The following is a 20,542-nucleotide window of genomic DNA, read 5'->3' as shown; positions in this document are numbered from 1 at the left end:
ATCCTCTCTCCACCTTAATGCTTATTTATTTATTTATTTATTTATTTATTTATTTATTTATTTTTGGAGATGGAGTCTCGCTCTGTTGTCCAGCCTGGAGTGCAATGGTGCGATCTTTGCTCACTGCAACCTCCGCCTCCCGGGCTCAAGTGATTTTCCTGCCTTAGCCACCAGAGTAGCTGGGATTACAGGCATCTGCCACCATGCCCAGCTAATTCTTGTATTTTTGGTAGAGATGGGGTTTCACCATGTTGGCCAGGCTGATCTTGAACTCCTGACTTTAGATAATCCACCCGCCTTGGCCTCCCAAAGTGCTGGGATTACAGACATGAGCCACTGCGCCTGGCCAATGCTCCCCCTTTTAAAAATCAGGGTCTCACTCTATCACCCAGGCTGGAGGGCAGTGGCACAATCTTGGCTTACTGCAGCCTCAACTTCCCGGGCTGAAGCAATCCTCCCATCTCAGCCTCTCGAGGAGCTGGGACTACAGGTGTGCACCATGATGCCTGGCTGATTTTGTTTACTTTTTGTAGAGATGAGGTCTCCCTAGGTTGCCCAGGCTAGTCTCGAAGTCCTGGCCTCAAGTGATCCTCCTGCCTTGGCCTCTGAAACTGCTGAGATTATAGGCATAAGCTACTGTGCCCAGGCCACATCAGTCCATCCTTTGGCTGTGGGCTGCCAAAGGGTATAAGGGAGTGGGTGGGTATAAGGGAGTAGGAGAGGCAGCACCCATCATCTGAGGACAACTCTCAGGAGGAGAGGGGCACCCATGAGCCATTAGCAGCCAACCCCCATGCTGCAGAGGTGGGTGTGCTGAGCCAGGGAAGAGGATCTGGGTAGAGCACCAAAACTGCATCCATCCAAACACTCAGGACAGGTTATAATCATCTGTTTATGGCTCTGCTTCCCCCACTATTTGGTGAGCTTCTTGAGGGAGGGGAGAGTGTCTTACTTGTTATATCCCAGCTCCTAGCACAGTGCGCAGCACATAGTAGGCTCTCTATACTTGCCAGCAGAATGATAAACAGGAGAAAAATTGTCATGGCTCTCAAACAGGTAAACCGTAGTTGTCTGGGGAAAAGTGCTGATCGAAAGAGGCATTGCTGGGCATAGGGCCACACTGAACCACATGGGTGGTTGGGCAGAAAGACTCACTGAATACAGAGCCTACAGCCTTCCCATAGCCAGCAGAGCAGAATTTCCTGAGAATGCAGATCTGTTTATCTAAGCAGTACTTCTGCTTCCCCACTTAGGGAGAGCATAGCACATCCAAAAGAACCTTTTGATGGCTTCTTACAAGCAAGAGACATCTGTGCTGTCACTGAGAATTAATTGTAGAAAGTCTAGCCTAAGGAAATGCTCAAGTTTCTCCTTTTTGCTACCAGATTTGGTATAAGCAGGCATCGAACTGGCAGATGATTAGTGATATGTTCCCCACACTTCTCCAAATGGCCTACTTTTGCAAACAACGTCCCACCTTTAAATGAAGCTGCTAGCAAATGTGGAATGCTGCCTATGTTATTTTGCCAAGTTGCAGTATCAGGCTTATAAGTGAAATACAGTACAGGCGACCTCTAGAATCTGCATGGCTGCTACTCCTCCCATAAAGTATAAAACCCTTGTACTCTAGAAGCTTACATACTGGGATGTATTTTCCACACTTGTCAAAAATCAAGAAAGATGCATGACACCATCTGACTTCTTCTTTTTTTTTTTTTTTTTTGATACAGGGCCTTGCTCTTTTGCCCAGGCTGGAGTGCAGTGGCACAATCTCAGCTCACTGCAACCTCTACCTCCCAGGTTCAAGCAATTCTTCTGTCTCAGACTCCCAAGTAGCTGGGATTACAGGCATGTGCCACCACACCTGGCTAATTTTTGTGTTTTTTTGGTAGAGATGGAGTTTCACCACGTTGGCTAGGCTGGTCTCAAACTCCTGACCTCAAGTGATCCGCCTACCTCTGCCTTCCAAAGTGCTGAGATTACAGGCCTGCACCCGGCCTCATCTGACTTCTGAATATGGTAGTGAGTGTGGACATCAGATGTAGTAAGGAAGCTGGTTTTACACCAGAAATTAAGAGAGCAAAGGCATAGAGTGTGATGGGAGAGGAGGTGAGAACTATTTCACTAGGTCTCCATTGAGAAAACTAAGAAAATAATGATAAGAATTAGTAGAATTCTTGAGGTAAAAGTGAGTTTGGGGCTAGAAAATGCACATGTGTACCCCAGATCTCTGATAGGCTCTGCTAGAATGATGGCAGTGTTGATGCCATTGCACCTGCCTATAGGTGGGTGTACCCTGCCTATGCTGGCATATTCTGGCTGGGCTCCCATAGGCACACAATGTAGAAGGTCAATGGACTTATCCAGATAGTTTGTCTTGGCCAGAACCTGTTATTAAGGGAGATGTGTGGGGGTGGGAATGCTGGCAAACGAAGAAGAAAAAAAAGTAGATGCTACAGACTGGTTACCTACAGAGAGGCAGAAAACAGAATCTCACCTGCAGATGTATTTTGTTTGCCCACAGTTTGTTGCTTTTTAAAATTTTGAATTAGTTGCCAATTTAAATAATTAAGACATTTCACATAAATATCCAGAATATTCCCTTCCTCTTGAAAAGTCTAATCACATTCCTGCATGGATGGTTTGGCTGGGCTGGGAGCTACTACCTCCTCTGTACGCTAGGCAAGACCGTGGGCTCACTCATACAAATGGCCTGACCCCCATGGGTGCTTGAATTTGAGACTCCTGATACTTTGAGTGAATGTTGTGGATAGTTGCTTAGTTTATTTTATAATATATATTGTGAAAGGCCAGGCACGGTGGCTCACGCCTATAATCCCAGCACTTTGGGAGGCTGAGGCAGGCGGATCACCTGAGGTCGGGAGTTTGAGACCAGCCTGGCCAACATGGAGAAACCCCATCTCTATTAAAAATACAAAATTAGCCGGGCATGGTGGTGCATGCCTGTAATCCCAGCTACTCAGGAGGCTGAGGCAGGAGAATCACTTGAACCTGGGAAGCGGAGGTTGCGGTGAGCCGAGATCACACCATTGCACTCCAGCCTGGGCAACAAGAGGGAAACTCCGTCTCAAAAAAATAGTGGTAAAATATACATAACAAAATTTACCATTGTAACCATTTTTAAGGGTACAGTTCAGTGGCACTAAGCACATACATGCTGCTGTGCAGCCATCACCACCATCCATCTTAGAACTTTTTTCATTCTCCAAAATGGATATTCTGTACCCATTAAACAGTAACTCCCCATTCCCCACAGTCTCCAGCTCCGGCAACACCATTCTGCTTTCTATCTCTGTGAATCCGACTACTCCAGGTAGCTCATGTAAATGGAATCATACAGTATTTGTCCTTTTCTGACTGGCTTATTTCACTTAACGTAATGTCTTTAAGCTTCCCCATTGCATAGTTTCTGGCTCAGATCATTCTAGTGCTCATTTTACAGATGAGGAAGCTGAGGCCCCACGGGAGCCTGCCAGGGCAGAGGTAGAATTGGATCCTGGATCTTCTGCTTAGGACACTCTCCCTAACGTTGCCCCGTTGAGGTAAACTGAGGAATGGAGAGACCGATATGGCAGAACAGGAGGATATTTATTTTAAGATATGCACCGGCTCAGTGGATTCACATCCAAAAAGCTGAGCATTGAACAAAGACAGAGCGGGGTTTTTATAAGCGGGCTTACAAAAGCAAAACAAAGGCAGTTAACCATATAGTGCATAACTTGTGGCCTTGCATAGCTGGTGGCCTTGTAGCTGAGTCAAAAGAAAAACAAGAACTAGCTAAATACAGACATTTGTAAAACATAGTTATGCTTAAGAAGCCAGGGAAAGGAGTAACAGTAAAGGAATTTGTCTTTCTTTTTTTTCCTTTCAACCTTGCTCTGGAGGAAGGAGTGGGTGTCTGGAGCCCATTCCTTTAGCCTTGGCTTTTCGGACAGCGTTATCTTATAACTGTCCTTGAAGTGAGCTGCTAAGCAGAGGAAAACTTGCTTCTTTTCTTTTTAACCCTTGCCTTGCCTGTTACTTTTCTCGGAGTGAATTAATGCATATTTATTTTTAAATTTCTGCCTCAGCCCTTCTTAGACCAGATCTCACCTTTCTTTTCTAGTAATGCAAGTGAGAGCAACGTGTTCTTCACAGCAGCAAAGCCATCCCTGTTCATACAGGTTGTGGAGTTACCCTTCTCTCTGTTTGCCAATTTGAAGGGTTGCCCAACATTAATCTGGGAAGGGAAAAAGAGCTGCCTCCTAATCAGAACAGTAATGAGCATTAATAATCCATTCTCCTTCAAGGGACAAATTTTAAAAAACCCAGTAGCAATAAACTAAAAAAAAAAAAAAAAAAAAAGGACAAACTCATCCTTTCCACATATTTTTAGCTAACTCTTGAACCCAAGGAGGATTTTACCAATGGCTCTCCAGGAATTAGAGTTGTCACACCAGTCTCCTGTTGCCAGGAAATGAGGAGAGCTGTCCTCATCCACATCTGCAGTACCTAGAATAGCCCCCTCTGGCTCTCCAGAGATTGATTCATTAGGCAGGGTTGTGTTTAGGTGACGCCCACACACGAGAACATTCATAGCAGCCATCATTTCTCAGTGAATGCGGTCCTGTAAATGCTGGCGATCTTGTAGCAGTGCTGATTAGCGAGTTGCTGCAACACCTCCGCATATTTTTTTCCTGCTCCTCACTCACCTGCTTTGTCAAAATGAACAAGAAGGAAGCATGATTGGGCTGTGCACCGAGGCGGCAAGGAAGCCCTGGATGACCCTCTTAACAGGTTCATTTCTTCTTGAGCAAGCTTGTTAAAAGTTAGCATTGCTTAACACAGGCTAATTGGCTTCCCTTTCATTTTCTTCCATCCAAGTTTCTATCGGGAATCTTCCTCAGAATAAAATGCCAAGTTGGTTAGGCACTTTCTTATTTTAGTCTTGAGATTACGTTCTTGCTTCAGGAAAGAGTCAAGTTTAATTTTACTTCCAAATCAGCCCCTTCTTGTTACTCTAATCAACAAGACTTTTCTTGGCTGGGAGGTAGGGGTAGGGGAGGAAAGGAAGAGAGGAAAAAAAGCAAGAAAAACAACCTCCTAAACATCAACAATCATTTTTCTTGCATGTAAGATTATCAACTACTATAGATATAAACATTGTGGTCTAGCACTTCTTTATTTATGACTGTGGCAATGAAAATAACTTGGTACTTAACCAATTATTTTTAAGAGGTGGTAGCACACTATTTCTTTGAATGTCGAAGAACAGAAATAGAGCCTTTAAGAATTTCTTCCATCTGCCACCCTGAATATTGACTGGGTAGAGATTTAAACAGCATGCATGCAATAGAATTGGCCTCATCGCCCCATCTGTAGAACACAAGCCTGTGAAATCCAGTGTGTCTGTGTGACATGCAATTAGCTCAATCCTGTTTCTCCAGCCAGGGCTCCACTTCATTGTTTGGCCATGGGATGGAGAACACCTTTGCTGGGTGGCAGGATTGACCCTGCTGTAAATAGTGACATTTATAGGAATGAGGACTTTGGATGCCGTGGGAATGACAGTGTGTTAGAAGGCTAAACACTGCATAATGAGGTTGATTGGGAATGCCTTTCAACAGCAGTTTGCTCATTTTAGGGACTTCTCATCACAGGGATAAACAGGAGGCAAAATCTGGGGTATTGGTTTTGTGGTTTCAAATGTCTATTTGAGTTGGAAACTGCTCAAAATGGAAATGGGCTCTTTCTGAAGGTAGCACAGACATCACTTTGAGAGGAGATCCAGAGATGATTAAGATACAGTCCTCGACACAAGGAGCTCCAAGATTTGTAGGGGAGGCAGACGAGTCATTGAAATTGAAAAAATAAAACACCTCGCTGGCAAGGAGTTTGCTCTTGACAAGAAGAAATCAGTCTCTAGACTAATTCTCTTCCTATTGCTGAGACTAGAGCCCTGCCTTGGAATTTGATTTGGCCCAAGGTCAAGAAAATCTCAAGATCATGGGTCCTTGTATAGCTGGGATAGGGGTGGGTCAATGACTCTGCTGTTGGAGAAGGCACTGAGGTAAGGCCAGTTTTTTACGTACCAGGTCCCCAGCTGTGCTCTAGAAACTGCAGAAACAGAACGAAGCATAAGATTTGAAAACAAACAAATACACTCTGCACGTTGGAAGCAGGAGAAATCTTGGCATAGTATGCTGTTGTGGAGTAAGGGAGATTTTTCTCTTTCTTTATATAGATTCAGGCAGGATTGTGTCTGAGACCAGCACTACGTCTGAATCATTGTGAGCCACTGGGAGGGAGGTATAACTGTGCCCTGTAAGCGGGTCTCAGGGTGGAGAATCACTCTGAAGGATTAAAGGTGGGGCCCTTGGAAAACGATGAATCCTGAAGCAGAAAGCAAAGCTAGCCACTTCAATGCACTTTTAATGGGGTTAGCACTTTTCATTTTCCTAGGATTCTGGGAATGATTCATTTAGCATTTGGTGTTAAGGTTCTTCCCTCCCCACATTTCAATTTCATATACATTTTCCCTTCCATCTAAAATGTCAGAAAAGCCTGTTACACAGCCTGTGTCACTGTATTGTGGAGAATGTAGGGACAGGGCAGCAGTGGGAGAATTGGCCTGGCCTGCATCAGCTCTCTGCGGAGGTCAGCTTGATGGCAGTGATCCTGGGATGTCAGTCAGCCTCCACTCCCTGGACCTATTTTCCCCAAATTGCCAGGGAAAGGTGAGCCTTAAAAAGAAGATCATGAACTGGGTGCAGTGGCTCACACCTGTAATCCCAGCACTTTGGAAGGCCGAGGCAGGTGGATCACCTGAGATCAAGAGTTCAAGACCAGCCAGGGCAACATGGAGAAACCATATCTCTACTAAAAATACAAAAATCAGCTGGGTGCAGTGGTGCGTTCCTGTAATCCCAGCTACTTGGGAGGCTGAGGCAGGAGAATCACTTGAACCCGGGAGGCGGAGGTTGCAGTGAGCTGAGATCGTGCCACTGCACTCCAACCTGGGTGACAGAGTGAGACTCTGTTTCAAAAAAAAAAAAAAAAAAAAAGAATCATAAAACACTTGGGTCACATCACAAATACTCAAAAAACAGGGCAAGTGCATTCTTAGAGTTTTCTAAGCAGAGAGGTTTTAACTGTTCCTCTTCACCCCCGATTCCCCTGTCCTATCTATTTGCACTGGGCAATTGCAGCCACAATTCTGTTCTCCCTGGGAGCCCCACAAAGCTATCTCAGCCACCAGCCAGCACCTCATTATTCCTTCTCTGCTGCTTTTGCTCCAGTAGCATTGCCCCATTCACTGCCCGTATCAAAGGCACCCACATTGGGCTGCCCACATCTGTTGCTGCCAATACACTGCAAACTGACCTGCCTCTCCCCTGTCCCAAGTCCCTCAAGGGATTCAGCACACAGCTCCTTGGTTTGGCCCCTCCTTAGAAGCCTGTCTCTCCAGCTCTCAGGCAGGGGGCTGTGGCAACTGACACGGAAGACATTCAGGGAGGCAGACACTGTTAGTCCTTAGAAGAGTTACTTTTCTTATGCATTGGCTTCCATTAAAGTTCAAACTTTAACATAGACCATATTTTCCTTCCTATGGTCCCAAGACCCTCTATGATCTGAATCCCACCTTCTTTTCCAGCCGCATCTCTCCCCACCCACTTCACTCTCTTGTGGCTTCCTAAACCTGCCATGCAGTCTCTCACACACTAGTCTTTGTAAATACTGCTCCCTCGCCTGGCAGACTTTTCCTTTAGCCTCGCCCACTTTTCCCTTATTTGGACTGAGTCCTACTCATCCTTCTGGCTTCAGCTGTGATACCACTTTTTCTAGGAAGCTACCCCTGTCTATTCCCAATATAGGAGAAGGTTGCTCTTTTGTGCTTCCAGGGTACCCTATGCCATCATCAAAAGGATGTCACTTAACACCGTACTATCTGTTGACTTTTCCATCTCTCCTGTCAGACTGTGTGTTCCTTAAGAGCAGGAACTATATCCTATACTGATTTAAAAAAAATTTTTTTTAGAGACAGGGTCTTGCTGTGTCACCCAGGGGGAGTGCAGTGGCACAATAATAGCTCACTGCAGCCTCCTTGAAATCCTGGGCCCAAGTGATCCTCTGGGCTCAGCCTCCTGAGTAGCTAATTTTTCTTTTTTTCTTCTTTTCTTCTTCTTCTTTTTTTTTTTTCGTAGAGACAGTCTTGCTATGTTGCTTAGGTTGGTCTTCAACTCCCAGCCTCAAGTGATCCTCCCACCTCTGCCTACCAAAGTGCTAGGATTACAGATGTGAGTCACTGTGCCTGGCTGGTTTTATTTGTCATTTTATTGCAAGGGAACAAGAGGTGCTAATCGACTGTTGAATAAATGGTGACACATTGCCTGGAACCAAACTTGTATGCCTTGAGTCTCTTCTTTTAAGACAAGTTTTTCTCCAAGAGGGAACACGTCCCCACTGCACTTAGGTTCCTGATAGACTTAACTCATTGGTCCTCTGGCCTGAGTTTTAGAGACTCCTCCTATATATGGATCAATTAGAGATAGGAAAAAAACAAAAGTGTTTTTTCATTTATTTGTTTGTTTTTGGGTTTTTTGTTGTTGTTGTTTTGTTTTTTTGAGACAGAGTCTCACTTTGTCACCCAGGCTGGAGTGTAGTATCGAAACCATGGCTCACTATATCCTCGACCTCCAGGGTTCAACGATCCTCCCACCTCAGTCACCCAAGTAGCTGAGGCTACAGGCATGCACCACCACACATGGATAATTTTTGTATTTTTTGTAGAGACAGGGTTTTGCTATGTTGCTTAGGCTGGTCTCAAACTCCTCAGCTCAAGCGATCCGCCCGCCTCAGCCTCCCAAAGTGTTGGGATTATAGGTGTGAGCCACCATGCCCGGCCAACCAAAGTGTTTTTTCCTACTCCCACCCACCACAACAGTTCTGACACCAGATGTGTGGGTTTTTTCCCCACACACCAAGCAATTCTGACACCAAATTCTCCATCAGACACCAACTGGATGCCCTATAATTTAATTCAATTCCAACACTGTCTGCCTAGGCACAGCATCAGATCCCACAGGTTCGGAGCTCAGTCTCAGAAGACTGCCCCCCACTTCCAATGCCAGTTAAGAACCCTACATTGTGACCTGTGCTTCTGAACAACCGACTATAAATCAAGGTTCCTAGGACCCTGTCCTTGGGTTAGATTAATTTCCCAGGGTGGCTCACAAAACTAAGGGAAACACTTCCCTTACATGTATTGGTTTAATAATAAAGGGGGCAGATGAGCATTCAGATGGAAGAGATGCACAGGGTGAAGCATGTGGGAAGGGGCACGGAGCTCCGCGCTGTTTCTAGCACTCCACCCACCAGGCATCTCCACAGGTTCAGCTACCCAGAACCTGCTTCTGAACCCAGCCCTTCTGGGTTTTTATAGCGGCTTCGTTATGGAGGCAGGATTGATTAAATCACTGGCCATTGATGATTGACTTAACCTTCAGTTCATCTCCCTTTCCTGGAGTTTGGGGGGATGGGACTGAAAGTTCTAACCCTAGAATCCTGCCTTGATCTTTCTGGTGACCTGTCCCCATCCTGAAGCTATCTAGTGGCCCCCAGCCACCAGTCATCTCAAATAGCATAAAAAAGACACTTACCACTCAGGAGATTCCAACAGTTTTAGGAACTGTGTGCCAGGAACCAGGGGCAGAGACAAAATATAAATTTTTTATTGTATCACTATGTCACAGCATCTGATAGGGATGGGCCACCACAATGCTTCCCAAACTTTAATTTGGGTAGGAATCACCTGGGATCCTGTTGAAATGCAGATTCTGGCTCAGTAGTTGGGACGGAGCCTGAGATGCTGATACTGCTGGTTGGGAACTCACACCTTGAATGGTCAGACACAAAAGTAATTGTCTTGTGCAGTCTCTTTAAACTGATTCCAGAATTCTAACATAAAAGAACTGGGAAAAGTTGAAAATAATGGAGGAAACTTTCTAGGTGTTTTATTTTTTATCATGTTTGGTTTTATTAAGAACAGAAATTTTGGTGGAGCGCAGGGGCTCACGCCTGTAAACCCAGCACTTTGGGAGGATCACATGAGCCCAGGAGTTCGGAACCAGCCTGGGCAACACGGTGAAACCCCATCTCTATAAAAAATACAAAAAAAATTAGCCAGGTGTGGTGGCGTGGGCCTGTAGTCCCAGCTACTCGGGAGGCTGAGGTGGGAGGTTCACTTGAGCCCGGGAGGTGGAGGTTGCGGTGATCCACCACACTCCAGCCTGGGTAATAGAGTGAGACCCTGTCTCAAAACAAACAAACCAAACAACACAACAGAAGTTTTCTTTTTTAAGTGCATGTGGCCACAACTGTAGGTTGGCTCTGCTTACTCCTATGACCAATCCTCTTCTCCCTCGTCTAACACAGAGGCTGCCAAGGCTCCAGTGCCCACTTTCTCAGCCTCCCTTGCTGCTCAGGATGAAATATGTAGATCTGGAGAAGAGACATGGTTAGTCCTTATGTCCTGCCTTAAATGATGATGTGATGGCCATTATCTGGATCCTTCATGGAATTTCAGCAGTTCCAACGTGTCAGGCCAGTGTCTGGGATTCTCTCAGCCTTTCGCTTTTTCCCCTGGGAGTCGGACAGCTGCTGCAGCTCAGTCAGACTAAACCTCTCTGAATACCACCAAGAATCGGGTCAGTTTCACATCTCCTTGATCATAATTTTTTCTGCAGTTGGTTTGTTTGAATCAGAATTATATTACATTTTTGGTCATTTTAAACAATACTGGACATCTTACACTCTAGACTTTTTTTTTTTTTTTGAGACGGAGTTTCAAAAAACTCAGGCTGTAGTGCAATGGCATGATCTTGGCTCACTGCAACCTCCACCTCTCGGGTTCAAGTGATTCTCCTGCCTCAGCCTCCCGAGTAGCTGGGATTACAGGCATGTGCCACCACGCCTGGCTAATTTTGTATTTTTAGTAGAGACACGGTTTGTCCATGTTGGTCAGGCTGGTCTTGAACTTCCAACCTCAGGTGATCCTCCCACCTCGGCCTCCCAAAGTGCTGGAATTACAGGGTTGAGCCACAGCGCCTGGCCCTAGACTTCTTTTTTATGAGATAAAAATAAATCTCTGTTTAAGCCAGTCTTACTAGAGTTTTATGATCCTTGCATTCAAACTGTAATACAGTATGCAGTTTTTCAAAAATTTCTTCTTCTTTTTTTGTTTTATAGGCAGGATCTTGCTATGTTGTCCAGGCTGGTCTCAAACCCCTGGCCTCAAGCGATCCTCCCACCTCAGCCTCCCAAAGTGCTGGGATTACAAGCATGAGCCACCACATCCAGACAGAATGCAATTTTTAAAAATTAATATTTATATTCTCTCATTAGCAAACTGATACACACTGCTTACGGAAATCTTTAAAAATATTTAAAAAGTAGAAATAGGGGGAAAAATTAGAGCTCCAGTCACCGAAGTACTCTTAACATTTTGACATATTTTCTTCCAGTGTTGTGCAGTTGTGATAATATGGTACAACAAATTTGTGTCCTTTTTTGTTTACCATTAAAATGAGCACCTTAAGAATTTCTTTTTGGAATGATGAAAATATTCTAAAATTTATTGCGGGAATGATTGCATAACCCTATGAATATACTAAAAATCATTGAACTGTAACTCTCAGTAGGTGAATTATATGGCATGTAAATTATTTATCTCTCTCTCTACGTATATATATTTTAAGAGACAGGGCCCAGGCTGGAGTGAAGTAGTGTGATCACAACTCGCTGCAGCCTTGAACTCCTAGACTCAAGCAATTCCCCTATCTCAGCCTTCCACAATAAAGCTATTTTTAAAAAAAAATTTTAAATAAGCATTTTCAGGCTGGGCATGGTGGCTCATGCCTGTAATCCCAGCACTTTGGGAGGCCGAGGCAGGTGGATCATGAGCCCGGGCTGTTGCCCAGGCTGGAGTGCAGTGGCACGATCTCTGCTTACTGCAACCTCTGCCTCCTGGGTTCAAGTGATTCTCCTGACTCAGCCTCCCGAGTAGCTGGGACTACAGGCATGCGCCACCACACCCGGCTAATTTTTTGTATTTTTAGTAGAGACAAGGTTTCGCCATGTTGGCCAGGCTGGTCTTGAACTCCCCACCTCAAGTGATCCACCCACTTCGGCCTCCCAAAGTGCTGGGATTACAGGCGTGAGCCACCATGCCCAGCCTTTGGTGCTTTTTTGTACCTAGAATTAGCTCCTCCCATATTGTGCCAAAGTGTAACATTGCTTAAGCATTTATTGAGTGCTTGCTACAAGTCAGGTGTGGACCACACTAAGTCCACTACTCACATTATTTCCTCAAATTCTTCATCACCCTAAGAGGCCTATTCTACCCCTATTTTTGAAAGCTGAAATTGAAACTCCAGGAGGACAACTAACTCACCCAAGGTCACAGGGCCGATAAAGAGAGGAGCCGGGTGCATACACAGCTCTGCCTGGTCCCTGAGGCCACGGTTATTACATTCCTTTGTCAGATGGTAATTTTTTAGAACCTTGCTAAGTTTCAAAGGCAAAAATGCTATCCTGTTCTAAATTGTTTTCATGGTGTTGGACATTTCTTTGTGTTTACTAAACTAGACATATTCTTCTGCTGTAAATTAGCTGTTTCCCAGAATTGGCTATACAATTGGAGGAGTGAATAAAATGCGACCTATGGCTTGTCACCATACTTAGAAAGAAAAACGCCAGACAGTTTCCTTGTTTGACGCCTGCTCAGATATGGAAGCACCTTTAATGAGAGTTGACATGACTTGGGGGATTTCCTAACCATCATGCTCTTAACACAGTGCCTGGTTCTCCCACTGGTTCCTTCCACCTGGCTGAGCCCAGATACCGATCTGTGAGAGCAGCACCGTGCAAGGGAAGGCTCCCTGCAAGGGAGGGCTGCAGGCTAGGCTGGCCCTTCGGGGTAGTGTTTTGGTTCTTTCCTGAAGCAGGAGGCCTCGCTTGGAGCATTGCTTTGCTCCTAAATTACTTAACCAAACAGCGACTTATTTTCCACAGTCAGGTAGACAAACACCACAATGATGAAAATACCAAGCACAGCAAGCTTCAAGCCCACCGGGAAACCTTCTTCTCTCCAGCTCTCGATAGTCTGGTCTTCCGCGCAGTAGTCTCTCTCTTTGGTGATAGTCCCATATGTGATTCTGGTGCTTGGTGCTCTTGCAGCCCACCTGTGAAAACATCAGTGGCTCTTAGGATTGTGGACAGCTGTGGTGCACCTGAGTACCCCCTTAAAGTGTGTGGGTCTTGAAGCCCAAGGGTGCAGTCATGGTGGGGCTTTAGAGGTAGCCTCTCCTTACTAAAAACCTAGGCTAATTTCTTTTTTTTTCTTTTAAGACAGGATCTTGTTCTGTTGTCCAGGCTGGAGTGCAGTGGTACAATCACAGCTCACTGCAGCCTCAACCTCCTGGGCTCAAGACATCCTCCCACGTCTGCCTCTCGAGTAGCTCGGACCACAGGTACATGCCACCACCCCCAGCTAATTAAAAAAAAAAATTTCGTAGGCCGGGTGTGGTGGTTCACACCTGTAATTCCAGCACTTTGGGAGGCCAAGGCAGGCAGACTGCTGGAGCCCAGGAGTTCGAAACCCTGTCTCTACAAAAAATATAAAAATTAGCTGGGCATGGAGGCTGAGATGGGAGAATCAGTTGAGCCGAGGAGTTCGAGGCTGCAGTGTACTATGATTGTGCCACTGCACTCCAGCCTGGGTGGCAGAATGAGACCCTGTCTCCAAAAAAATTAAAAAATAAATTTTTTTGTAGAGACGAGGTCTCACCATGTTGCCCAGGCTGGTCTCAAACTCCTGGGCTCAAGGGATCCTCCCACCTCAGCCTCCCAAAGTGCTGGGATTACAGGCGTGAGCCACTGTGCCCAGTCTCTAATTTCAACAAGTGATACTAACAGCGTATTGGGGGATATGAGGTCTCTCAAATCCCACAAAACATTTCTTCATTGTTTCCACCCACTTGTGTATCACTTCTCAATGCCGGCATAAAGCCTGACTTGGCACAGGCCTTGCAGATCCCCAAGTCCTCGCTGGGAAATTGTATAAGTGGATGGGAAGCCTCAGTACTCAGGCCCCCTCCTTCCTCCCTTCTCAAGTACAAACACCACCTTTCAGGGTGGAGAGGAAAAGCGCCTTTGCAATCTGCTTATTTTGCACTTAAAAAGGCAAGAGTACTTTCTGAAATTTTTTTGCGAGAGCCTTATGTTTCCACTAGTCTAATTCTGCAAAACCTGCTGAAGTTTATTCAGAAGTTAGGAAACTCTCCAGAAAGCTTTACTTTCTGACTAATACAATTGCCTGTCTTGAGCTTTTATTTGAACTACCTACTCTTTTTATTCATTTTTAAAAATTGATACATAATAGATTTACATATTTGGGGGTATATGTAATTTTATATTACATACATATTTTTTTGAGACAGGGTCTCACTCTGTTGCCCAGGCTGGAATGCAGTGGTGTGATCATAGCTCACTGCATTGCAGCCTTGAACTCCTGGGCTCAACTAATCCTTCTGCGTCAGCCTCCCAGGTAACTGGGACTGTAGGCACATACCACCTTGCCTGGCTAATTTTTAAATTTTTCTGTAGAGACAGGATCTCACTATTTTGCTTAAGCTGATCTCAAACTCCTGGCCTCAAGTGATCCTCCTACCTCAGCCTCCCAAAATGCTGAGATTACAGGCATGAGCCACTGTGCCCAGCCAACATGTGCTATTCTGATACCTTCATATAATGTGTAAAGATCAAATCAGGGTAATTGGGATATCCACCACCTTAAATATTTATCTTCTCTTTATGCTAGGAATGTTTAAATTATTCTCTTCTAGCTATTTTGAAGTGTTCAATAGGTTGTTGTTAACTAAAGCCACTCTTCTGACCTATTGAACCCTAGGTCTTATTTATCCTATTTAATTGTGTATTTATATCCTTTTTTTTTTTTTTTTGAGGCAGAGTCTCGCTCTGTCGCCCAGGCTGGAGTGCAGTGGCATGATCTCGGCTTACAGCAAGCTCCGCCTCCCTGGTTCAAGCAATTCCCCTGCCTCAGCCTCCCGAGTAGCTGGGATTACAGGCGCATGCCACCACGTCTGGCTAATTTTTTTGTGTTTTTAGTAGAGATGGGGTTTCACCATGTTGGCCAGACTGGTCTCGAACTCCTGACCTCAGGCAATCCATCTACCTCGGCCTCCCAAAGTGCTGGGATTACAGGCAAGAGCCACCGCACCCGGCCTTATATCCTTTAATTTTTTTTTTTTTTTTTTTTTTTTTGCCTCTTGCCCACCTTCCAAGGCACAAATAGAAAGAAATGTTTCCAAATGGCTACACATCAGGAGACTTGGGCTGTGATCTCAGTCCACTGTGACTTTTGCCCTGTCCTCCCAATTCTCCCGGGCCTATTTCCTTATCTCTAAATATGAACAATGAACTAGTAACTTTGGCTTTGAAATTGTTGGATATTACAAATCTTTCTCCTTTCTCAACAGATTCTTTTCAGGCTAAACCCTTCACAGCAATCTGAATAATTAGTTTTTTCCAGAGCTACAGAATACAATAATATCAATTTCCACATATGCTAACAAACATCATTACCTTCTTCCCTTGGAAGGCTTATAATCCAAGCAATAGTTATCTACAGCTTTGGGTTTAGTGGTGGAAGCCTCAGGCCACTGATAAACAGAAAGAAAATGTCAAGAGGAATTTGTTTCCAATGTCTTATGCAAATAACCTTGGTTTTTATTCTAGAAAAAGTCACATAATGTGCCAAAAGTTTTTGGCACATTAGGTAGTTTGGTACTTTAAAATACAAACTTGTTTGCCTTTATTCAAGAATTAGCAAAAACATCCAAGTTCCATAGAGTAATATTTTACTTCAGTGACTCGCATGAGAACAATACACATGCAAGGGACTAGGGCCACGTGATGAGAACAGCACTCTGTTCTTAAATATCAGCTCTATTTTGCTTCTTTATTTGTACTTTATTGCTTGGAGCTCTTTTTTATGAGCATGCATCATTTTCTACAAAGAATAAAGTAATTTTAACAAAGTAAGTTGACTATGAACAAGGACTAGAAAATAATTTAGGAAAATGAAATATTGCTTTGTAAGAGAAGTAGGAGCAATTGTAGGGGACTCCCAGGAATGTGAAGATGGGATGTCAGATGATGTTGCTAATTCTATTGATCAAGCGCTAAGCCCCATTTACCCATTAACTCACTGAGGCCTTCCAGTGAGCACCACCTGCGAGAGAGCACTCCACCCCTATCTAGTAAGCACTATTTTGTTTTGGAAATGAGTCTGAGACACAGAAAGGTTAAGTAACTTGCTAGAGGCTACACAGTATTATCAGTGGAGAACTATGTGCTTGGACTACTACACTAGACTTCTCTCTACCCTTCAGTTTCTAAAAGTAATTTCCCCCATAGGAAATCTTGATTACTCTCATCCACTCAGATCACTCTTCTATGCTATATTTCTTCAGCCCTAATATACACATTTTGTACTGTAGTGTTTTGTTTGTTTGTTTGTTTTTGGAGACAGAGTCACCCAGGCTGGAGTGTAGTGGCACGATCTTGGCTAACTGTAACCTCTGCCTCCTGGGTTCAAGCAATTCTCCTGCCTCAGCCTTCTAAGTAGCTGAGATTACAGGCACGCTTCACCGCACCTGGCTAATTTTTGTATAATATTTTTAGCAGAGACGGGGTTTTGTCATGTTGGCTTGGCTGGTCTCGAACACCTGGCCTCAAGCAATCCACCCGCCTCAGCCTCCCAAAGTGCTGGGATTACAGGTGTGAGCCACTGTGCCCAGCCCTTATGTTTTATTTATTCATTTAACAATTATTTGTTGGGTGCTGCTGAGTGCCAGCCCTGACGCCGGCTGTGAAGATTTCAGAAGGGCCTGCCAAACCGTCCCTGTCCAAAACAGCTCACTATCAAGCATGGTTATTTTGTAAGTGTTCTGCACTGGCTTCCTTCTTCCCTAATCAGACCATCTGTTGGATCTCATGGAGCTGTCTCCTATTTCTCTGTAATCAAGCCACAGTATCTAACATTTGGGGCCACTGGTAACTTGCCGTCTACTCCCATGCTGGAAGCCCAGGACCCTTGAACATAAGAGGCGCCTTCTGACACCTGCGGTGCTGTCAGAGCCTGCAGGCTGCAGACAGTGAGTCAGGAACTGGAGAATTCCCAGGAGTGGTATAAGGAGCTGGGACTCGCGTCAGACAGGGAAAGGACTGACAGAGACCAGGACAGAACAAGAAGCACAAGGAAAGTCAAGAGGAGAGTAGTGACCGCAATCCCAAGGTAGACTGGACTGGAGTGTCTGGAGGGTCCAACAGGAGAGGGGCATTTGTGTTCATCACGGAGCTACTAGGAGAAAGGAGAGCCTGGGTCTTAGCAAGGGTGTGGTCAGGACACAACAATAGAGTGGACCCCTCCAGTGAGTGTGGACTATGACTTATGGCAGGCCCAAGGGTCCCAGCGCAGGGTGGGGTGGGGAGGGCATGGCTTGCTGTAGCATCACGCACTGCTAGTCACCCTCTACCCAGTACAGGTCACCAATGATGGAACAGCTACAGCCTCCTCCCCTTCCCCTGTACTCCCTGTGCCCCCTTCTTCTTTTTTTTTTTTTTGAGATGGAGTCTCGCTCTGTCACCCAGGCTGGAGTGCAGTGGCGCGATCTCGGCTCACTGCAAGCTGCGCCTCCCAGGTTCACGCCATTCTCCTGCCTCAGCCTCTCGAGTAGCTGGGACTACAGGCACCTGCCACGATGCCTGGCTAATTTTTTGTATTTTTTAGTAGAGGTGGGGTTTCACTGTGTTAGCCAGGATGGTCTCGATCTCCTGACCTTGTGATCTGCCCGCCTCAGCCTCCCAAAGTGCTGGGATTACAGGCCTGAGCCACCGCGCCCGGCCCCTGTGCCCCCCTTCTTAAACATGTTCTCAACAGTGGTTTAGCGATAGCCAAGCAAGGCCTTTGCATATGTGGGAAGTTGTGCACCATGCAAGAGTGCCACATGCAAACAGCACCTTTCCCCGTGTAGACACTGTAGATTTACATACCCTTACCACATACCCTTCCAGGAACAGGGAAGCAAAGGCTCTTGAGGAAGAGATTTCCCACAAAGGTGCTATGTGGGTTAGTGTTGGCATGCTCACCAACAGATATTTCAAGCTATTTCCAAGGGTATTGGAAAAATCATTTATAAGCAAATTCTTTTTTTACTTATGGAAAATTTTAAGCATATACAAAAATAGACAACAATATCATGAACCTCTACATATCCATCACATGCAACTTCTTTTTAATTCGCTTAAATTTAAAAATAGATACGTTAAATAAAGCATTTGGGGCAGAAGTTCATTGCAAAATCAAATGATAGAATTTCACAGCTCCTAGGCAATCAAAGACTCCCCTTGTGCCATAAGGAGATTTAGGCCTTTTATTTCCTTTTCTTTTACAATTTGTTTTCTTTGCTATCATTCATATGTAGAGTTCTCCTGCAGTATGTAGAAGGTGGACATTGTCATTTTCAAAAATGGAGTAATTATGGCCTATCTACCTGACTGTGCAACTATCAATAATAATTATTATTATAAAGACCATATAACAGGGAAAAGTGTTATTGATTAGTGTTAATAAACAGGGTATAAATTGTACATAAACAGTGATGTCTACTGTGTAAACATATACTAGATATGCATGTAAACAAAAACTAGAGGTAAATTGAAAAAATAAAATCAGTTTTTGCATCCAGTGGTGTGTTTGCAGTTGATTTATATTTCATCTTTTAAAAAATTCCATTAATGCTGTTATAATATGATTTTCACTATAAACAACATTTACAGTAGAGCTAAAAAATATTGGTGTTTATTAAAGCAGTGGCTCAGTGAGGGTAAATGGCACCCAGGAGACACATAATATCTTTGCTCTCTTCTCCTTAGGCCCAGAGCTAGAATCTGCAAAGATGGCTGTTTTAGCAAAGCATTTGGAGCCCAGAGCTGGGGAATATGTGGCCCCCTCTGCTTTTCCACCCTCTTTGCTATACCTCGGCATTCAAGTCCGAAAATTCCACCACACTCCCAAGGCCTGAAGCATATTGCTGGCCACAGCTGTAGTTAGTTATAAAAGTAGTAAGTCAGAGATATGCCAATACAACAAACTGTGACTGTCTCACTACAACACTAGCTAACACGTATATGGCATTCCCTGTGCACCGGGCACCATTCTAAGCATTTTACATCAGTAAACTAATTTCATTCTCAAAACCACCCTATGTGAAAGGTGCTTTTATTGTGCCCATTTTACAGATGAGAACCCTGAGGCATAGAGTGTTTAAGTAGCTTGCCCATGCTCACACAGCTGGTGAGGCAATGGAGCTAAGAGCCCCACAGTCCCTGCCCATAATCACCACATGGTACTGCAGCATGATAGTGGAGGGAATTAGAAATACCATGTTCTGAACATCTATTATCTTGGGCATTTAACATACTTCAATTCACTTAATCTTTCTTTTTTGTGTGTGTGACAGAGTCTTGCTCTGTTGCCAGGATGGCGTGCAGTGGCATGATCTCGGCTCACTGCAATCGCTGCCTCCCAGGTTCAAGTGATTCTCCTGCCTCAGCCTCCTGAGTAGCTGGGATTACAGGCGCGAGCCACAACACCCAGATAATTCTTTTGTATTTTTAGTAGAGACGGGGTTTCACCAGGATGGCCTTGATCTCCTGACCTTGTGATCCAACTGCCTCGGCCTCCCAAAGTGCAGGGATTACAAGTGTGAGCCACCATGCCTGGCCAATTCACTTAATCTTTCTAACAACTGTAGGAGGTAATTATTACAGTCACCGTTTTACAGAGGAGGAAGTAGAGGCTTAGGGAGCTGAGTTATTTGCCCTAGACAACACAATTCATAAAAGGCATAGCTATAATTTAAACCCAGATATTCTGGCTCCAATGCTGTAAAAATACATTTCTATTATTATAGAAGAACTCATCATTGAAAATATGTCAAAACATGTTTTTAAAAACTTTTCATTAATTAATAAATTATCAAAATCATTAATTTCCTACGGAAGTAACATTTTTAGTCAGTAGTTCCATTCTTAATTATCTCGGATGAATTGACATTTTCATAAGGGTGTTTTTTTCCAGGTGGACTATTTTGTGCTAATTCTGGCCTACTTAGGTATATCATAGTCAGTCTGAAATAATATTGCGTATGACATTTTATGTCATACTGTATCACATTACAGTTAACTACAAAACACTGGGCTAACATCCAGAGCCAGAAAGAACAATAATCATTTTGTATTCTCTTTAAAATCATCAAAAAGTACATTTGCTTTTTTTTTTTTTTTTTTGAGATAGAGTCTTGCTCTGTCGCCCAGGCTGGAGTGTAGTGCCAAAATCTCGGCTCACTGCAACCTCCGCTTCCCGGGTTCAAGCAATTCTCCTGCCTCAGCCTCCCGA

At 44.5% G+C, this 20,542-nt stretch overlaps 1 protein-coding gene and 1 long non-coding RNA gene across 5 annotated transcripts in view; one reads left to right on the top strand and one right to left on the bottom strand.

Moving 5' to 3' along the window:
- Window positions 1–3,687: 3,687 nt before the first annotated feature.
- LOC130541298 (uncharacterized) lies at window positions 3,688–18,827 on the top strand. Its single transcript, XR_008955343.2, has 4 exons — window positions 3,688–4,797; window positions 10,435–10,706; window positions 13,412–13,529; window positions 16,613–18,827. It is a non-coding gene; the product is annotated as an uncharacterized LOC130541298 (long non-coding RNA).
- LEMD1 (LEM domain containing 1) overlaps window positions 12,522–20,542 on the bottom strand; it is a 40,749-nt gene continuing 32,728 nt past the window's right edge. For 2 of the 4 annotated variants that reach the window (XM_034944991.3, XM_055109122.2), the window contains 2 exons: window positions 15,664–15,740; window positions 12,522–13,241 (listed from right to left, as the gene is read on the bottom strand). In XM_034944991.3, the coding sequence (XP_034800882.2) occupies window positions 13,043–13,241; window positions 15,664–15,740 (276 nt within the window). In that variant the 3' untranslated portion in view covers window positions 12,522–13,042. The remainder of the gene's footprint in view (window positions 13,242–15,663; window positions 15,741–20,542) is intronic. The other 2 variants (XM_057301508.2, XM_057301509.2) reach the window with 2 other exon arrangements.

The sequence above is a fragment of the Pan paniscus genome, chromosome 1 (assembly GCF_029289425.2).
Source record: "Pan paniscus chromosome 1, NHGRI_mPanPan1-v2.0_pri, whole genome shotgun sequence".
Classification (NCBI taxonomy): domain Eukaryota; kingdom Metazoa; phylum Chordata; class Mammalia; order Primates; family Hominidae; genus Pan; species Pan paniscus.
Note: the sequence above shows the minus strand (reverse complement) of the source record. Positions and strands in the feature narration are given on the sequence as shown.